General features: G+C 46.4%; 1 protein-coding gene across 2 annotated transcripts; it reads left to right on the top strand.

Annotated features, from left to right (window-relative positions):
• The first annotated feature begins 1,442 nt into the window (after positions 1–1,442).
• On the top strand, positions 1,443–20,047 carry LOC143774141 (asialoglycoprotein receptor 1-like). 2 transcript variants are annotated; one of them, XM_077261468.1, is made up of 9 exons: positions 1,443–1,469; positions 2,910–3,046; positions 3,966–4,079; positions 16,258–16,353; positions 16,434–16,505; positions 16,717–16,794; positions 17,279–17,430; positions 18,363–18,469; positions 18,829–20,047. In XM_077261468.1, exons 2-9 carry the CDS (start codon positions 2,998–3,000, stop codon positions 18,971–18,973), a joined length of 813 nt encoding a protein of 270 aa, XP_077117583.1. In that variant the 5' UTR covers positions 1,443–1,469; positions 2,910–2,997; the 3' UTR covers positions 18,974–20,047. The 2 variants fall into 2 exon arrangements, with proteins under 2 accessions (XP_077117583.1, XP_077117582.1); XM_077261467.1 differs by lacking the exon at positions 1,443–1,469 and having other exon boundaries at positions 2,991–3,046; positions 3,966–4,085; positions 18,829–19,353.
• The last annotated feature ends 1,479 nt before the right edge of the window (positions 20,048–21,526 follow it).

Genomic DNA, 21,526 nt, shown 5'->3' with positions numbered 1-21,526 from the left:
TCATCAGACTATAGGACATTCTCCCAAAACTCCTCTGGATCATCCAAATGCTCTCTAGCAAACTTCAGACGGGCCCGGACATGTACTGGCTTAAGCAGTGGGACACGTCTGGCACTGCAGGATCTGAGTCCATGGTGGCGTAGTGTGTTACTTATGGTAGGCCTTGTTACATTGGTCCCAGCTCTCTGCAGTTCATTCACTAGGTCCCCCCGCGTGGTTCTGGGATTTTTGCTCACCGTTCTTGTGATCATTCTGACCCCACGGGGTGGGATTTTGCGTGGAGCCCCAGATCGAGGGAGATTATCAGTGGTCTTGTATGTCTTCCATTTTCTAATTATTGCTCCCACTGTTGATTTCTTCACTCCAAGCTGGTTGGCTATTGCAGATTCAGTCTTCCCAGCCTGGTGCAGGGCTACAATGTTGTTTCTGGTGTCCTTTGACAGCTCTTTGGTCTTCACCATAGTGGAGTTAGGAGTCAGACTGTTTGAGGGTGTGCACAGGTGTCTTTTTATACTGATAACAAGTTTAAACAGGTGCCATTACTACAGGTAATGAGTGGAGGACAGAGGAGACTCTTAAAGAAGAAGTTACAGGTCTGTGAGAGCCAGAGATCTTGATTGTTTGTTTCTGACCAAATACTTATTTTCCACCATAATATGCAAATAAAATGATAAAAAAAACAGACAATGTGATTTTCTGGGTTTTTTTTTCTCAGTTTGTCTCCCATAGTTGAGGTCTACCTATGATGTAAATTACAGACGCCTCTCATCTTTTTAAGTGGTGGAACTTGCACTATTGCTGACTGACTAAATACTTTTTTGCCCCACTGTATATCTATCAGTCACTGCTCAACGTCAATAGTCTCATCGGTTTTTCAGGAATTATATACAAATAAATAGACTAAAAGAATACGGCTCCAAATAGGCTCTTTTCTGCTGGACCGTTGAGCCCCTTTATTTTGTAAGAGCCACTGGAGACCCTCTGATCTCTGGTGGGCTGGCCTGACCCATGTGAAGTCCCTGCAGAAGGTGAAGCAGAACACACCATCAAATTCCTACATTGATGGCCTGATATGGTGAGACACTAGTGATCACACAGTGGTATTGTCATTATTGGGGTCTCCTACGGGTGAGGTACCCTGTTCATGGGTGGCTCAGTGAGGTACACATAGTATAGGGGGTAATATAGGACTTATAGCCAGCGATAACTTCTCAGGCTAATTAGTAGAATATTTGGGATGACGGGGATTCTTATGTTCACCACAACATGATTTGCAATTACCAGGGACTTTTCTGAAATATTGACAACATTCTCTAGAGAAAAGGAAGGCGATTTATGCACTCGCTGCAAATTCCCTGGAAGAGGAGTCAGGACCTGGTCAGAGGGAAGTGATAGGGGAGGAGGAGATGGACCTTATCTCTAGTGATGGCTCAGTCCCCCTCAGAAGGAAGAAGAGGAGCCAGGCTTTGGTAATACATGGACCCTTGTAATGGGGACGTGGGGTGGGGGCTATGGCTGTTGTGGTGATTTTCACCCGGTCCACTGCTGGTCATCATGTCTGCTGGTCATCATGTCTGTGTGCTCCAGTCTGTTTCTGAGAAGACTGTTGTCCTGCTAGTGGATGGTTGTACTAGTCGTGGATGGTAGTAACTCACTATCACATTGTCTGGTCCCCACTATCCTATTTCATGGAGATACAATATCATTGAAAGCCCACCACACAATTTCTTGGTCTATATTGTAGGTACTGGATCACACCACAAGAAAATGGCCCTTCTGAATGAAAGGCTGCTGGTGTGTAGTTCTCCTGGTCTTAATAGACTTCCCTGTAGGGTTTATTAGATGTATCGGGAGGAGCATTGCCTTCAGAGTAAGACGTTCTTGGTCTTGTACGATGTCTGGTCCATGGTGTGGTCACAGCAGAGACCATTATTACAGAGTTGTTGTAGCTCCTGTATGGAGTGGTATGGATTATTAACGTGGGATGATATAAGTGATAATGACAATTATACAAAGAGCTGATACAATGTCCATGATAATAATTGATGTCAACCTAGAGGTCAGTGTCTCTAGTGGTCTGGTGATGCTGCCAGAGGTAGCCAGAACTTGCTCCAATCTATTATTAGTGAAGACTGCGCAAAATGTGGAGCCTCCAGAGCTCAAAGTCTGATAGTGGGTCTTCCATAAATCATGTTAGAGATTCAAATTCACAAGGTGGACCCTCCATATGTGATAATGCATAATGTGATAATGGTGGAAATTTAATATCTCATGGTGGAGCCTTAATATCTCATGATAGAGCCTCATTTACCATGGTGGATCCTTTGTGTGTCATGTCGAGACCTCTATATCTTATTAATGAGCCTCGATGTCTCAGATTGGAGCTTCAATGTCTCATGGTGGAGCCTCCATATCTTATGGAGGAACCTCAGTGTCACATGATGCAGCCTCCATATGTGATAATGCATAATGTGATAATGGCGGAAATTTTATATCTCATGGTGGAGCCTTCATATCTTATGATGGAGCCTCATTTCCCATGGTGGATCCTCTGTGTGTCATGTCGAGACCTCTATATCTTATTAATGAGCCTTGATGTCTCAGAGTGGAACCTTAATGTCACATGATGGAGCCTCCATATCTTATGGAGGAACCTTAATGTCACATGGTGGAGCCTCCATATCTTATGGAGGAACCTTAATGTCACATGGTGGAGCCTCCATATCTCATGGTGGAACTTCAATGTCTCATGGTGGAGCCTCCATATCTTATGGAGGAACCTTAATGTCACATGGTGGAGCCTCCATATCTCATGTAGGACATCCACCTCCATCATGTCACTATTAGGATATAATGAAAGCATGTGGTCCTTGTCCACCATTCTTTGTCATTCCCCTTCAATCATCCAGACCAGAGCCAGCTCGAATATTGCCTCCAGGATGAAGTTCTCCTACACAAGTCTGTATTAATGAATAATTCTCCCTCCATCCTCAGACGATGTCATTAGAATACAAAGACCTGGTGAGAGACGCTCCCGACAGTGAAGGTAAATGTACCTAGAGGATGAGGAAGGAGTTGGGGCTTCCTGAGGAAAGGTTAGAGAGACTAGACAACCTGCTGGATTCCATATCTGTCCCGAGCAGTGTTGGGTCCCACACAAGTTTGGGAAAGGAGGGCCATCCCTGTGGGAACCCTGATACTGGATGTCACCCAGATTTCTCTGCTTAGTAAATGTTTTATGAACATCTAGCACCTTGATTTGGACTCAGGGGCTTGAAAGATGCAGGTTTCTTTCCAAGAAAGTTGTCCTGCTCAATACTCGTAGTTTTCTTCATGAGGTCTACGGAGACGGCTGATTTTCCCCAGTGTCTTCAGAAAGAATCAAGCAAGTAGTCTTCTCCTTCAGCTTCATGCCCTGGACTGGATGGGTAAGAGAATCTATCACCAGATTTATGATATGTAATCTGAGAGCAGCATAATAAGGGGTTGAGACCCTGATTCCATCGATGTGTCACTTACTGGGCTGCTTGTTGTAGTTTTGATAAAATCACTGTTTTCTCTAAATGTAGCAGTGCTCAAATGCTGAGCCCTGTATAACCCCGCCCACACCACTGATTGGATGCTTACTGTGTACACTGTGCATAGGCAGAAAGCTGCAAATCAGTGGTCGGAGTGTGCTTACCCAGAGCAGCAGGACTAGGAGGCACGGGACACCTAGTCCAGTGCTGATAATCTCCTAATAAAACTCTGATTTTTATTGAAGTAACAGCACACAGCCGAGTAAGTGACACATCATTGGAATCGGGGTGTCAGCCCCGACATCATGTTGCTCTCAGATTACATAACAAATACCTGCAGACAGATTCCCTTTAAGGCAAACAATCATTAGTTGGTGTCTTGGGAGAATTGGTGAAGTGTCAGGTGGTTGGTGGAGTCTCTGTAACTGACCATGTTCTCCATCCTAGAAGTGACGATGAAGCTGTGGACGCCCCCGCCATCCTCTCGCCTCCTCTACGCCCTGAGCGCTCTCTGCGCCACTCTCTTCTTCATCATTGTCATCCTGATTGTGGTCTTCAGAAGTAAGTGTAAGTCTTGGGACGTCGCTGCCACCGATCTCTGGATCTGGGAGACCGTCAGGCCTCCACCTCGTTACTCCACCACCTCGTTACTCCTCCACCTCTTTACTCCTCCACCTCGTTACTCCACCACCTCGTTACTCCTCCACCTCTTTACTCCTCCACCTCGTTACTCCACCACCTCGTTACTCCTCCACCTCGTTACTCCTCCACCTCGTTACTCCACCACCTCGTTACTCCACCACCTCGTTACTCCACCGAGTCGTCATTTTCTGCATTCATTCCACCAATCAATGTACGGGAAAACGTGACAGGACTAGTTCTGTGACATTACACAGACAATGCAGTTCTGCCACTGTGTTTATGACGCTCATTGTCCTGGTCACCTGATTCTCCAGTACAATGACCCCGACAATGAACGCTTTCATTTTTTTAAGTTTAAGAGGTAAAAAAGGACAATTTAAAAAGAAAAAATCTATTTTGGTTTGTCGCCATTTTCTGAGACTCACAACGTTCTCTTTTTTTCCGCCATCATCGCTGACTTTATGGAGGGCTTACGTTCTGGGTGGCAATACCCCATTGATGGTCGATACGACGCTGAGATTGGGTCTTATTGCATTATTGCTGCGGTGGTCCAACGCCTGCACCCTGGGGGTCCGATGGTTTCGGTATTTACTGATTAATTAATGTGATATTTTGATAGATAGGCTTTTCTTTCTTTATTTTTAATGTGGAGAAAGGGGATGATTCAAACTGTTATTTTTTTTATTAAAGAATATATATTTTGGAACTTTATATTTTAGTCCCGGTGAGGACTTAAACCTGCGATCGTCTGAGCTCTTATACTATGTATCACAGTATATGGTGAAACCTGACGTCTCCCATGGAGCCCAGCTCCTCCAGTGTACAGTATATATATATATATATGAATAAAAAAGGAAAACTTTATTGCCCAAACGGCGTGGCAATGTAATATCCTTTCTCAAGCCTTATTACATCCGAAACGTTGCCAAGCCATTTGGGCAATAAAGTTTTCCTTTTTTTCAGTTTTTTTGTGCTGTTCACCTTTTTAATTCATATTATTGGAAACCATTTGACTACTGGTTGGGAAAGCTTTGCATGATACTTGAGGTAATATCAGATTCTGTTCCAAATGTTTTCATATATATATATATATATATATATATATATATATATATATATATAATCTTTATTTATATAGCGCCAACATATTCCGCAACACTTTACAGTTTAACAGCTTCAAACACAACAGTCATAGGTAACAACGTTAACAATACAATAATTAGAGCACAATAAGCCGCCCCTGCTCGTGTTAGCTTACAATCTACAATGAGGTGGGGAGATACAAAGTACAGGAGTGTATTTACAATGATGTATCTACAATGATGGTCCAGCCATGTTCAGGGGGTGGGGGGTAGATGGAGATAGTTAATAAAATGACTTTGATTAGGGAATGTGATAGGCCGCTCTGAACAAATGTGTTTTGAGCGAGCGCCTAAAACTATGCAAGTTGTGGCTGGTCCTAATATCTTGGGGTAGAGCATTCCAGAGGATTGGTGCAGCACGGGAGAAGTCTTGGAGTCGGGAGTGGGAGGTACGGATTAGTGCAGAGGTTAGTTGAAAGTCATTTGCAGAGTGCAGCGGTCGGCTAGGCCGATAGACAGAAATGAGGGAGGAGATGTAAGGGGTGCCGCACTGTGAAGAGCTTTGTGGGGGAGAACAAGTACTTTGAATTGGATCCTGTAATGAATGGGCAGCCAGTGTAACGACTGGCGAAGAGCGGACACGTCTGAGTAACGATTAGCCAGGTAGATGACCCTAGCTGCTGCATTAAGGATGGACTGGAGAGGGGAAAGTCGCGTGAGGGGGAGGCCAATTAATAGAGTGTTGCAGTAGTCCAGGCGGGAGTGGATCAGGGCGACAGTGAGGGTTTTTGTTGTCTCCATGGTGAGAAAAGGGCGGATTCTAGAAATATTCTTTAGGTGTAAGCGGCACAAGCGGGCAAGAGATTGTATATGGGAGGTGAAGGAGAGACCGGAGTCAAACATAACACCCAGACAGCGCGCCTTCTGCCGGGGTGTTATTATGGTGCCACCTACGGAGAGGGAAATGTCAGGTTTAGGGACATTAGTAGATGGTGGGAGCAGAAGAAGTTCAGTTTTGGAGAGGTTGAGTTTCAGATAGAGAGCGGACATGATGTTGGAGACTGCGGACAGTCAGTGGCGTTCTGTAGTACAGCGGGGGTAAGGTCAGGGGATGACGTGTATAGTTGTGTGTCATCAGCATAAAGATGGTACTGAAAGCCAAATCTGCTGATGGTCTGTCTAATTGGGGCTGTGTAGAGGGAGAAGAGAAGGGGGCCAGGGACTGAGCCCTGAGGTACCCCGACAGTGACAGGAAGAGGAGATGAAGTGGAACCAGAGAACAGAACACTGAAGGAGCGGTCAGAAAGATAGGAGGAGAACCAGGAGAGAGCAGTGTCCTTAATGCCTAGTGACAGGATCCTAGAGAGTAGGAGAGGGTGGTCAACAGTGTCGAAAGCTGCAGAAAGGTCCAGAAGAATGAGCAGAGAGTGGTCACCGTCACTGTGATGGTGTGATATGCTATGTGGGTATCATTTTTATGTATATTTATATTTTACCGATTATCATGGTGTTCTCTTGTAGGATGAGTTATTTGCCATCTGATATTCTCCCCACAGTTCTGTATTGTTATCTCTCCACAGGGTCAATGAATAATGTTGTTTGCTAATATGCTAATGAAATGTTGACCTAGCTTGTTGAAACAATGAGCCCCTGCGACCCACCCCTAATCTGTGAATGAGGAGAGGGACTTGTAAATATCAGGGAGGTGAGACACAGACCAGTCCTGTGTGGACCCATGATGTGAAGAGCATATCAGGGAGAAAAAAGAGTATATGGACTATGCTATCCTCTGCTGGATTGTTGGACTTTTATCCTGTTACTGAACTGCATTCGTGTTTTGGACTATTGTATCCTCAGTGTGGTGGATCGTATATGGACCTTTCGTGTTTTTGCCAAAATAAAGGTTCTGGAATTGTTCACTATTCTCTTGCTCTGTTGATTGTGTGATACCGGAGAAGGAACTTGTGACAACTGGTGGCAAGCAGTGGGATCAACAGAGTGTAACCTAATGGAGAACCACCCACAGAGTGAGTACAGAAATTGGACTACCCAGTTTACAGGAGAGAGCCAGAGACTTGGGCCTGAACTACCAGGGACTGACTAAAGAGGCCTTAATTGATCTATTGGTGGGTGCTAGCCAGACCACCTACTCCCATATGTCTGAAGGACGAGCACTGGAGACGAGGACCCCCACCCCAAAAAGCCAGTGGGTGGTGTGGTACGAAGAAGAGATGGTGGTTCTGGGCCCAGGCGTCTCTCAGGAGTACAAGGAGGAGGCTGCCCGCCGGGCACAGTGGAGACAAGAAGCAATGGAGCAGGAAAGAGGGAGTAACGCAATGTGGAATGTAAACCCAACGATCCGGGAGCCTTTACGGATCACCCGGACAGACTTTAAGCCATTTGATGAGGCTTCCGGAGATGTGGAGGGGTTCTTCAAGAACTTTGAGCAGCAGTGTGCTGTGATGGAGGTGCCCCATTCTGGCTGGATGCGTTTGTTAGTGGTACTCCTGAACGGTAGCCTGGCGGAGGCTTACCGAACCATTGACTCACAGCGGAATCGGGATTATAACATTGTAAAGCAGACTATCCTGGATTACCATGCTATCACCCCAGACTCGTATAGGGCCAAGTTCCGAGACCTCCCATGCACTACGGGGGGATCGTGTAGGATGTATGCACATAAGATGTCCCAGGCATGTCGGAGATGGCTGGAAGCAGAAAACGCCTTTACTGTGGAAGATGTTATACAGGCGTTCCTTATAGAACAATTTCTTGCCAAGTGCCCCGCAGAGGTACGGGAATGGGTCCAGGAATGGGTCCGGGAGCGCATGCCGTGCACCGTGGATAGAGCTGCAGCCCTGGCCGATGAAGCCCTTACTATCTGACCGCGATGGAGGAGGCTTCTGGACAATGAACCACAGCCTTCTCCCGTGTCCCATCCCCCTCCGATTATATCTGCCCTTCCACCCAGCCGCAGGCCGATGACAATGACGCCTCACAATCCTGGGCCCCAACAGTTCTGACCACGAACTCGGGGTATCACAGAGAGGAGATGTTACGGGTGTGGGCAACCTGGACATTTGCAGTCTGGCTGTCCCTCAAGGATTCGGAGGGAGCCCCAAGCAGCCCCACCTTGTCCAGTACATCTCTTGTGCACTCCATCCCACCTGAGGAAGAGCTACCACCACCCCCACCAGAGTGGACCACTGACCACGGCACCATAGATACCCCTCCTGGAGTGTACGGACTCCGGACTTTGTCCATCAGAAATACAGAGCAACGGCATTGGCACCTGCAGGATGTCTTAATTGATGGATACAAAGTGTCGGGATTTAGAGACACGGGGGCATTCCTGACTATCGCTGACCCCCGTGTGGTTCGACCCGAGGAAATTCACCAGGGCCTGGGAATTCCCATTGTCCTGGCAGGGGGTGTCCGCAAATATATACAGAGAGCTTTGGTACATTTGGATTTTGGTTTTGGAGAAAAACTGTGTTGGATTGGAGTTATGGGAGGACTTCCTGCAGATATCCTCTTTGGAAATGACATTGGGGAGTTACAAAGTCATTTTGTGGGAGCAGAAGGTCCGTGGGCCTCTCACTCTTCTGAAAGAACAATTGGAGGGAGATATCGCAGATACCGGAAAGCCCATCATTCCCTACGTTCTAGAGTTCAGAGACTGTCTCGCCCAGCTAGCTACCTTGGCTAGTGAACATCAGCGAATAGCCCAGTCCAGTCAAAAAGCCTGGTATGACCATAAAGCCAGGACCCGGGAATTTATGGACAAGTGCTCATGATTAGGGTTGAGCGACTTTTGATTTTTTAGGATCGAGTCGGGTTTCGTGAAACCCGACTGTCTCGAAAGTCGGATCGTGTGAAATCGGCCTATTATTGTGAAAAGTCGGGGGTCCGACCGAAACACGAAACCCAATGCAAGTCAATGGGTGTTTTTCTCTCTCTCTCTCTCTCTCTCTCTCTCCTCCGTCCCTGCAAAATTTGTGTTTCACTGTGGGAATCGCAATATCCCAAACGTTAAGATGGTGGTTTTACCCCTTGTGACGCCGCACAAAGCGAGCCGGAACCCATGTCATCACGCTGCACACACTCCTTCATTGGCTGAAAAAAATGGCGGGGAAAGGGTCATACGAAACGCGACTTTGGCGTGAAGATCGCCGACCGTGTGGCCGATCCCATGCTGTCGGCGACTTTTGAAAATGACCGATCCGTTTCACTCAACCCTAATCATGATTATTACAACCCCTGCCACTGTACAAGGAACTATAAACTATTGAGCAATGTGGACTAAAGTGAGCAGGCCAGAGGTCTGTGTAGACCTCATAGCGTGCTCACTTACTATGAGGGGGTAGAGGTTGTTATGGTGTGGTGTTATGTGGGTATCATTTTGTGTATATTTATATTTTACAGATTATCATGGTGTTCTCTTGTAGGATGAGTTATTTGCCAATTGATGAATGGTTGTTATTTGCCATCTGATATCAGCCCCCACAGTCCTGTACTGTTATCTCTCCACAGGGTCAGTGAATAATGTTGTTTGCTAATATGCCAATGACATGTTGATCTAGCTTGTTGAAACAATGAGCCCCTGTGACCCACCCCCCTAACCTGTGAATGAGGAGAGGGACTTGTAAAAATCAGGGAGGTGACACACAGATCAGTCTTGTGTGGAATGATGATGTGAACACAGCACGTAAGAGAGAAGGGGAAGCATATGGACCATTTTTAGTTTGAATAAATTTTATTTTCAAAAAGCAAAACGATTCAAGGAATTTCCCGTAACAAATTACCACGCAGGGGAGATTGTACATAAGTAATCAAAAACTAATAAAACTTTAACAGTATAAACATTGATACAATAAAACAGACAAGAGGTTAAAGAAACGATAGGGGGGGTGGGGGGAGTAACTAAGAGATCCTACACTGCGCCGTAGCAATGAATACGAATGAAGCCGAAAGGTGAATCCGAGGAATTCTACTAAGATGCATGCACTCAGATCCTTATAGGGATAGTGTTAAAACTTGGACAAAATTAATATTAGAGTCCCTTTCTATCCAAGGTTTCCAAGTCTGGTAGAAAGAGTCCCATGAATCATTTCTTGTAGCCTGTATTCATTCGTAAAGGAAAATGGTGTTCATCTTTTCTATAACCATTGATATTGAGAGGGAAGGTGCTTTCCATCTCGTCGCGATGTGTAGTTTCGTAGCCATACAAAGCTGGTTGACCAGGTTATGAAATTTGTTGGTGAAGCAAGGAATACGGTTGGATCGTTTTGCCAAACAGTCTTTCTACTATGGATTGAATCTTTCGCCACAATGCTGAGACGGCCGGGCATTAACACCATATGAGATTTATGTCTCCCAGGGTACCACATCCTCTGAAGCAACGATCCGATATGTTTGGATAAACAGCATGGAGTTTGCTCGGAACTTGATATGTCCTGTGTAATAGCTTGATGGATGTCTCTACAAGAGAGGTTTGGTAACTACCCCTGGAAAGTGCACAACAACATTTTCGCCAGTCCTCTAAGGACATAGTCATATTCAAATCCCTCTCCCACTGTGTCATATATTTAAGCTTATCGTCCCCTTGTGTATCGTTTAAAGACGAGTATATTAGGGAAATAGTTCCCCTACCCAGGGGATCGTCTAAGCATTTCTGTTCATAACCAGTAGGGCAAAGAGGGGTCCTATGCTGTAAGATTTGTTCTGCAAAGTGGAAAATTTGGCATATACGTAGTGTTTCTGTGGCTGATGGTGCATACTTTTGCATAAATTCTTGTTTAGTAAGTAATATATTAAAAGGCGTGCAAAGGTCTTTCAAGATGGTTATACCATTAGATACCAACCAGGAAGGTAAGGAAATGTATATATATATGGATATACTCACCTCTCCGGGGGCCCTTGGACCTTACAGCCTCCGTTCCTAAGAATGAGCGCCTGAAGGACCTGTGATGACGTCGCGGCTTGTGATTGGTCGCGTGAGCGGTCACATGAGCGCTCACGCGACCAATCAGAAGCCGCGACGTCATCGAAGGCCCTTCACGCGCTCATTCTTAGGAACGGAGGCTCCTGGTTACATCGGTAAAGTCCAGGGGCCACCGGAGAGGTGAGTATATCCATATTTTTTATTTTAATTCTTTATTTTACACATGAATATGGATCCCAGGGCCTGAAGGAGAGTTTCCTCTCCTTCAGACCCTGGGAATCATTCCGATACTTTGCGTCCCATTGAAATGCATTGGTATCGGTATCGGCGAGATCCGATAGTTTGCCGGTATCGGCCGATACTATCCGATACCGATACCAATGCATATCGGAAGGTATCGCTCAACACTATTAATTGGGCTACTTGAGCTGACGTGTAATATAATGCAAAGTTGGGCTGTGACAGGCCTCCTAATTTTCTATTCATAAACATAGTTTTCTGCCGAATTCTGTTTTTTTTCCCCTGCCATAGAAATTTTGAAATCATGCTGTGAATTTCTTGAAGCACCTTGGGAGGTAAGGGGATAGGTAGGGAGCGGAATATGTACAAGAATCGTGGTAGAGAGACCATCTTAATGGCATGCAGTCTACCCAGCCAGGATAGAGTCATGGAGGACCACCTGGCAAGGTCAGACCTAAGGTTTCTTAAAAGTGGGATGTAGTTCCGTTTAAATAGGGTCGACCTATGGGGAGTTAGGTTGACTCCGAGATAGGTTAGGTATTGCTCTTTTTCAGTAAATTTAAACTGGGAAACTATGTTATTTTGTGTTTCTTTTGGGGTATTGATGAATAAGGCCTCAGATTTGTCTACGTTAATTTTAAGGCCAGAGATCAGCTCAAACTCGTGAAGGACTACGAATAAATTTGGGAGTGTGGTAACAGGATTGACAAGAGTCAGAAGTAGGTCATCTGCGAAAAGGCTAGACTTATATTGTTCCTCCCTATCTGTGGGTCCACGAATGTTAGGGTTGGTTCGAATGGCCTCTGCCAGGGGTTCCATGGCCAGGGCGAATAGAGCTGGTGATAGCGGGCAGCCTTGTCTTGTACCTTGTTGTATATTGATAGGGATAGGTCGATTGGATGGTAATTTTAAATAAGCTGTGGGGCTATCATAAAGTAATTGAAGGCTTGAAATAATACTTCGGGGATGCCGAATTTAGAAAGAACTTCGAATAAGTAAGACCAAGAAATTGAATCAAAAGCCTTTTCTATGTCGAGTGCCAGTATCAGAAGGGATTGCTTATGGTGGTTTGCTGAGTGTATTAGATTAAGGTTCCTCCTAATATTATCGGGGCCTTGCCTTTTAGGAATAAATCCTACCTAGTCACGGTGAATCAACGTAGGCAGAATTTTATTGAGCCTGGCCGTGATGCTGGATGTAAATATTTTTAAGTCTATATTCAGTAGTGGGATGGGCCTGTAGTTCTTAGGATAGAGATGGTGTTTCTTTGGTTTTGGAATTACTGTCACATGGGCAGTATAGAATTCAGGTGGCATTTGGGTCCCACTTAACAGGGTGTTACAGAAATTTTGGATATGAGGCATAAGTATGTCGTCAAACTTTTTGTAATATAGCGCCGTGAGCCCGTCAGGTCTGGGGGCTTTATTTTTCTTTGAATTTTTGATTGTTGTCCTTATTTCATCTGTGGAGATTGTTAGATGGAGTTGATCGATGTCCAAGGCAGGCACCTTAGGAAGCGCCAAGTTTTTTAGGAAGGTTTGAAGGCGCTGTGGAGGAGGAGGATGTGGGGGAGAGTAAAGATTTTGGTAATATTTTTGAAATGTATTATAAATAATATCTAGGTGAGCAGTAATTTGGCCCGTTGGGTCTTTGACAGAGGGCATGTTATTTAAAAGTTCTCTACTTCTGAGTTTGCGTGCTAGCATGTTGTTTGGTTTATTGGCGTGCTTGTATAAGGTTGATTTAGTCCATGTTAGTGATCTTTCAGATCTATTTGTAAGAATAGTATTTAATTGTAATTTAATATCGCGGACATGTTTAACTAGATAGAGTGATGTAAAAGTTTGGTTTGCCCTTTCTAATTTAGAGAGCTTATTTTCTAATCGTAGTTGCAGTTCTGATCTTTGTCTCTTTTTGTTAGAGGCAATTTTGATTAACGAGCCTGTTGTAAAAAGGGGGAAAGAGGGAAGGGGGTGAGGGGGAGAGGGAGGGTGGGGAGGGGGGATAGAGGGGGGGAGAGCGGGGATAGAGGGGGGGAGAGGGGGGACAGGGCGGTGAGGGTCTGAAACAGGGATGGGAAGGGGTAGGGTATAGAGGGAAAAGTGAGGTGAGGGGGAAAAAGTGGGGGGGATACGAATGGTATAGGTAAAATGGTTAGGTCTGTTACAAATAGACCGAACACAGATTGTTTATATACTTAGTCGGATTCAATGCTTGATGGTTAAGAAATATTCAGAGGAGAGTAGGGCAGTTCTCTAGCCGTACGGCATCATCTGAGGGTGATCGTAGCTTCCGTTTAGGTTGGTTTGTAGGTCAGGAGAGTCAAGTAACCCGAACATTTTGGCTCCTTGTTCTGGGGGAGTTCTTCCACTCTCTTACTGGTCTGGGTTTTCTTTGGGGGAGGGAAGAAGTATCAGCAGAGACCGGGATCCCGGCTTTAGTCAGAGCCTGTGTCCCCTCCTCCAGTGTCCGGCAAGTAAACATTTGAGATTTAAATGTGAAATTTTGGGCGATTGGGAAGCCCCATCGGTATTTAACTTGAGCCGCCTGAAGGGAAGCCGTAACCGGCCTAAGAGACCTCCTCCTGGCTAGCGTGGTGGCCGCAATGTCAGCATAGATATGTACAGAGTCCGGAAGGCCAGGCAAAGTAGGATTTTCTCTGGCTGCTATCAGGATCTGATCACGTGTCTCCTCATAATCCAGTTTGAATAACACATCTCTAGGCATGTCATTAGAACGTGGCTTACCCAGGACCCTGTGTATTCTGGTGATATGAAGTAGGTTCAGGTCCAGGTCAGGTAGCAGTGGCGTAAAGAGGGCCGTTGCAGTATCCTTAAGGGCAACTATATGCTCAGGAAGTCCTCGTATCCGTAAGTTACTCCTACGGGATCTATTTTCATAATCTTTGCATCTAAGGGTACCATCACACAGTGCCATTTTGATCGCTACGACGGTACGATTTGTGACGTTCTAGCGATATCGTTACGATATCGCAGTGTCTGACACGCAGCAGCGATCAGGGATCCTGCTGAGAATCGTACGTCGTAGCAGATCGTTTGGAACTTTCTTTCGTCGCTTGATCACCCGCTGACATCGCTGGATCGTTGTGTGTGACAGCGATCCAGCGATGTGTTCGCTTGTAACCAGGGTAAACATCGGGTAACTAAGCGCAGGGCCGCGCTTAGTAACCCGATGTTTACCCTGGTTACCAGCGTAAACGTAAAAAAACCAAACAGTACATACTTACATTCCGGTGTCTGTCCTCCGGCGTCTCAGCTTCTCTGCAGTGTGAGCGCCGGCCAGCCGGAAAGTGAGCACAGCGGTGACGTCTGACGTCACCGCTGTGCTTTCCGGCCGCTGTGCTTACACAGTGGAGAGAAGCAGAACGCCGGGGGACAGACACCGGAATGTAAGTATGTACTGTTTGGTTTTTTTACGTTTACGCTGGTAACCAGGGTAAACATCGGGTTACTAAGCGCGGCCCTGCGCTTAGTTACCCGATGTTTACCCTGGTTACCCGGGGACTTCGGCATCACTCCAGCGCCATGATTGCAAAGTGTGACCGCAGTCTACGACGCTGGAGCGATAATCATACGATCGCTTCGACGTCACGGATCGTGCCGTCGTAGCGATTAAAATGGTACTGTGTGACGGTACCTTAAGTTCAAGTTCGGTGATGCGGTCCGTATGGAGCTTGAGGGTCTCTTGATCCTCTTCTAATGTGTCTGTCACAGCACCCATTTTCTCCTCCAGGCTGTTTGTACGCTGCATGATATATGGACCATTTTTATCCTCTGTCTGCTGGATTATTGGACTCTCATCTCCTTGGACATTTATCCTGTTACTGAACTGCATTCGGCTTCTGGACTATCTTATCCTTTGTGTGGTGGATCATATATGGACCTTTCGTGTTTTTGCCTAAAAAAAGCTTTTGGAATTGTTCACTATTCTCTTGTTCTGTTGATTGTGTGATACCGGAGAAGGACCCTGTGACACCTGGGATACGTGACAGTGTGTATGTAGCATGTGTACATGTGTGTATGTAGCATGTAGTGTGCAGCAACCACATTTATAAACACTGCCACTGTAGATGACAATTTTTCGGCAATCACCATACTAACCGGTAAAATGATGCTGATGCATTCATCAGGTGATTTAATCGTTTATGTGGGAACAATAGATCATCATTGTCAGCAGCACATCGCCGGTGTACAGAGAAGTGCTGTCGATCATGTGTTCTGCATGGGAACAGAGTGGTCTGTTAGAGATCGTTCTGCCCCATCATTTTTTATCAGACTGTGTAACGAGGGAGGTAAACAAGCGTCGAACAATGTGAATGTCGTCGATTGCACTTGTTTAATGCTGTAGGGGGAATTCCGTGCTGGGCGGACACTAAGCGTGTGGTTTTGTGCTCCCATATTTGGCAATACCAATGTTCTTACTTTTTTGTGCTCTTTTGTGAGTTTTCTAAGTGCTTTTTACAGTTGAACCATATTTTATAAACCAAGCCTCCAATGTTTGGCTCAGAACTTCAGCTTTCAGCCTCTACAGCCACTGCATACTAGGAGTTGTTGTTTTCAAGAACTGGAGAGCCACTGGTAAAGACCACCAGTAACCAGCAATCTGGTCGTGAGTTGCCCTCGCACACCTTGCTCATTTGTTATGTGTTCTGTGGTCTCAATCTTCCTAAAGATTACCCTTAAAAAACATCTTAAGATGCTGAAGGTCCCAGTCTGGCCACAGAGGGTCATACAAACCTGGCTTACTGTGTATCCGATATAATTTCCATATGATTGTCTCTGTAGCTAATATGTTCATAATGCAATTACAGCTCCAGGAGAAAAGCCAAGAGATCGCACCACTGAGTTCCAGATTGGTAACCTCAGTGAGAGCATGACAACGAAGGTCGGTCAGCTGTCTCAGGACGGTGAGTCATTTATGAGTGGAGTGGGTCAACACCACAAGCCAGCAAGTAGAGTGGGTCTAATTCCAGCCATCTTTCCAAAGGAACCAAGCTGATGGAAAAACTACAGCAGATGGACACCGCTCTGAAGGCCATCCAGGCTGACACTTCCATAGGTAAAGTCTCAGCACAGGTGGGGCTGAATTTGAGGGGGTCTAAAGGGCGAGTTATGGAGCAGGGGTCACTTGTCACAAGAACATGACAGGAAATTCTCAAGTCATCTCTACTGTAGATGTGGCAGCCATGGGGCCAAGGAGCCACTACTACTAGGACCATGCATTGAGTCATGAAACGTTCTTGGGTAACATGATATTTCTGGTGTTTCAGGCCAACTACAGAGCAACATGCAGAGAGTGCTGACTGCCATCAGTAAAATGTCCGACCGCATAAAGAGGCTCGATAATGGTGAGTGGTCAGAAATAAACCAATCAAGTTGGCAAACCAACAATCATGACCCACAAACAGGGCCAGCAAGCTAGAGATCACAACAAAATGTGTTCTACGTGTACTCCATGATGGCCTCATTGAGGTCATGATGTCATCTAGAGATTGTAATGTAATTTCCAAGCCATGAGATCACCTGAATGTCATGATCTCCAGGCCTTGATATCATGTGTTGGTCATGATGTCCACTCCAGGTGATGATGTAACCTGTATTTCATGGTGTCATCTGCAGATTGCATTGTCACTTCCAGGCCATAATGATGTCATCTTCTCATAATGACATCTTCTGCAGGTCAACATGTCATCTCCAGATTATAATCTCTACTCTCATTCATAATGCCCTCTCCAGATTTCATATACATGCCATGATGTCATATACCTCATAATATCCTTCCTACGTCATGATGTCATCTATCAATGACAATGGTTGCTTTTATTCATGAAGGGTCTGAAGATATCGTCTGTCCCTCTGGTTGGACTCAGAACCTGCTCAGCTGTTACCTTTACTCCTTTGAAGGGAGATCATGGGAGGATTCCAAAAAAATATGTGAAGCCAAACAAGCTCACCTGCTGGTCATCAACTCTGAAGAAGAGCAGGTCAGTGAGGGAGATTTATGGGGGAGGGGAAATGGGTAATGGTGCCAGGAGGCACCCACACTCTACCAAAATGCTTGTGCATGCCCTAATCATCTCCCGCCTCGACTACTACAACATACTCCTCTGTGGCCTACTTTCTAACACTCTCGCACCCGTCCAGTCCATCCTTAACTCTGCTGCCCGTCTAATTAATCTCTCTCCTCGCTACACTCCTGCTTCCCCTCTTTGCAAATCCCTTCACTGGCTCCCAAATTCTCAGCGTATCCAGTTTAAATTACTAACACTGATCTACAGGGCCATCCATAACCTTTCTCCTCCGCATATTTCCACACTAATCTCCCGATATCTTCCCTCACGTAATCTCTGGTCCTCCCAAGACCTCCTCCTCTCCTCCATGCTTATTCGTTCCTCACCCAATCGCCTCCAAGACTTCTCCCGAATATCCCCCATCCTCTGGAATTCTGTGCCCCAGCACGTCCGGTTATCCACTACTTTTGGATCCTTCAAAAGAAAACTGAAAACCCATCTCTTCAAAGAAGCTTACAACCTGTAACGACCACACGGCCACCTCAACACCATCGGAGCTCCTGCAACCCTCGACCTACTGTCTCCTTCCCCATAATCCTGTACAATGTAAGCCCGCAAGGGCAGGGTCCTCTTCACTCTGTACCAGTCTGTCATTGTTAGTTTTGTTTACTGTAAGTGATATTTGTATTTTGATGTAACCCTTTCTCATGTACAGCACCATGGAATTAATGGTGCTATATAAATAAATAATAATAATAATAATAGGAGGAGGCTGCTTCACACTCTCATCCAGCACTGGTCACTGCTGGACACACTGCGGGTGTATGGGGCCCCATCATTATTCCACAGGGGCCCAGACAGCAGAAAACAAAGGTAGTCATAGAAAACATTCTCTATATCCACAGAATTTCGTATTTGGGATAACAAAGGGAAAATACACCTGGATCGGTCTGACTGATGTGTCTGGAAACTGGAAATGGGTGGATGGAACTAAATACGATTCTACCCCAAAGTAAGTACCAAAGCTGGGGGACATCTGTGGTGAGGAGGTGCCAACAAGAAAAAACAAACAAATGGTACCCCGAGTGTTGGAGTCGTTATCCCGTATCCCGAGTGTTGGTGTCATTATACCATACCCTGAGTGTCAGCATTATTATCCCATAACCCAAGTGTCAAAGTCCTTATCCCGTACCAGGAGTTTCGGTGTCATCCCGCACCTCGAGTGTCGGTGTCAGTATCTCATACCCCAAGAGTCGGCGGTGTCATCCCTTTCCCCGAGAGTCAACGTCATTATCCTGTAACTCAGGTTTAATGTGTCCATGAGCCCCTATTCTCTTTGTAGATACTGATCTTTCCTTTCATATGTGGCAGGAATTGGCTCCCTGGGCAACCTGATGAGTATTTCGGCCATGGACTTGGTGGAGGAGAAGATTGTGCTCACCTTCATCAAAATGGACAATGGAATGATGACCATTGCTCCCAACGCTACCGGTACATATGTGAAAAGAACTTGTGAGGAGTGTTGAAGTTCTAAGGCGCCAGTGACATTACCCTAGATCTAACTCAATACTGGACCACCCATAACCACTGCCCCCAAAATTCAATGGTTTTCAAAACACATTTCATAGAAACAAATGGAGCTTAATGTAGGTAGGAATTGTTTATAAAGATCCATGTAGAGGATGCACAAAGCGGCTCTATGTACCTGACCTAGTAGGTGCACGGAGCGGCTGTATGTACCTGACCTAGTAGGTGCACGGAGCAGCTCTATGTACCTGACCTAGTAGGTGCACTGAGCGGCTCTATGTACCTGTCCTAGTAGGTGCACGGAGCGGCTGTATGTACCTGACCTAGTAGGTGCACGGAGCGGCTCTATGTACATTATCTTGTAGGTGCTCGGAGCGGCTCTACGTACCTGATCTAGTAGGTGCACGGAGCGGCTGTATGTACCTGACCTAGTAGGTGCACGGAGCTGCTCTATGTACCTGACCTAGTAGGTGCACGGAGCAGCTCTATGTACCTGACCTAGTAGGTGCACGGAGCAGCTCTATGTACCTGACCTAGTAGGTGCACTGAGCGGCTCTATGTACCTGTCCTAGTAGGTGCACGGAGCGGCTCTATGTACCTGTCCTAGTAGGTGCACGGAGCGGCTCTATGTACATTATCTTGTAGGTGCTCGGAGCGGCTCTACGTACCTGATCTAGTAGGTGCACGGAGCGGCTGTATGTACCTGACCTAGTAGGTGCACGGAGCAGCTTTATGGACATGGTCATGTAGAAGGTGCACGATGTGGTTCTATGTACCCAACCATGTAGGTGCACGGAGTGGCTCTTTGGAGCTGAGCATGTAGAAGGTGCACGGAGGGTCTCCATGTAGATGGCCATGTAGGCCCCAGCCAGAAGGACAATATCGAAAGTTTCTGGGACATGTCCTCTTCCAGTCCTTTATCACCATTGATCCTCCTCATTTCATGCTTCACCTGATCTTCTGAAATCTTCTGTAATATACCGACTACCTGATCATATTGTGTAATGTAATACATTATGATTGTGATAATTATATCAGAATATATTAAATCTAATATATTACACCCACGTACTCATGTGTGACCTCAGAGAGACATCCCAGAATCCCCGGCTCCATATATATGCAGCGCCCCAGAGTCCTGGTCGTTGCAGTACTGATGCTCCGCCACTAAGGGGAGTGATGGTACGTCTGATGGCACTAAAGGAGTTCACCTGACCAGGTATCACAGTCACACATTACACTTCACACTCTGGCCACCAGGGGGAGCTAAGGGTTCTATGTATTAGGCCACTCCTCACAATCTGGTAAAACTGGGGGCTGGATAGGAAGTTAGTCAGAAGCTGACTGGGTTGGAACCAGGCAACATCCTGTGGCAGAGGGTGTTGCAGGGGAAGATTCAGGGGGGTCTCTGTCAGGGGTGGGATCCTGACAGTGGCCTAGCGAACAGAACAGAACGTTATGGAGCCGCGCCTGCACTCGAATGCGGTGGCATCCTAAGAAAGGAAACGAAGAGAAGCTTATTGTGGAGAAACGAGATCGCAGCAAAAAGGAGATAAAGCCAGTAGGAGTCGTGCCGTAAGATCGAGGCAACATCCTACTGAGGCGCGTAGCCGGTGGCCGGAACGCCGAGGAAGTATTGGGCTCCAAGCATTACTTCAAACAGCGGCAGGACAGTTAATTTTAGGTTGGCTGCCTCACCTAAATCACCTAAGCAGACATAGGGGGCAATTGTGGGAGAGGGGCGACACTAGGGTCCCGGAAGAACTCCAGGCCTACCCATCATACGGGTGCGTCCTATCCATATCATCTGGGGGACGGAGAAAGAACATCAGAATAGATACGAGTTGTGAGAGAAGAACATCAGAACAGACACAACAGTTGTGAGGACTATCCCGTGGTGCTCAGCAGGGAGGTACTACAACACACAGGCGCTAGAAGGTGGGCACTGATTTCCACCTGCAAAGGAAACTCTGGATGTGCCTTCGGACCAGCCGGTCTCAGCCAGCCCTGTTAGCAGTGCTCTGGATTGCGGATGCCGAAGCCTTCAGTAAAGAGGTAAAGAGACTGCAACCCTGTGTCCTCGTTATTCATCGCGACTTGCACCACGCACCACCATCACATCTTTCATTGGACTTCCCTTAGCAGGGTCACGGACCAGGTCTAGCCACCGAGACAACCCCAGAACTGAGACTGAGAGGCCTGGTACCGAGTACCCCACGGCCCTGCGTCTGGGGGCGCTCCAACTTGGCGTCACAAACAGGATCTACTTAAGCCTGAAGAATCAGGTCATGTGTGCCTTGGAACTGTGTCTGAATTGTGCTTGAACTGTGACTTATTGCAAAGACTGTGCGTTGCTGATTCCCGCCACAACCGTCGCCATTACAGCGCTAAGAGGAGTGCAGGAGGAGAAGAAGGGCGTGGAAGTGGGCGTACGCAAGCTGAAGAGCGCGAAAGACAATGGCCGCCCAGTCTAAGTATTGCTGTATCCTGAGGACATGTCCGTCAGCGGCTGAGGTCCGCCTTCTCATTCTCTTTGGGGAGA

The sequence above is a fragment of the Ranitomeya variabilis genome, chromosome 5, assembly GCF_051348905.1.
Source record: "Ranitomeya variabilis isolate aRanVar5 chromosome 5, aRanVar5.hap1, whole genome shotgun sequence".
Classification (NCBI taxonomy): Eukaryota; Metazoa; Chordata; class Amphibia; order Anura; family Dendrobatidae; genus Ranitomeya; species Ranitomeya variabilis.
This window is presented reverse-complemented; position numbering and strand designations above follow the sequence as displayed.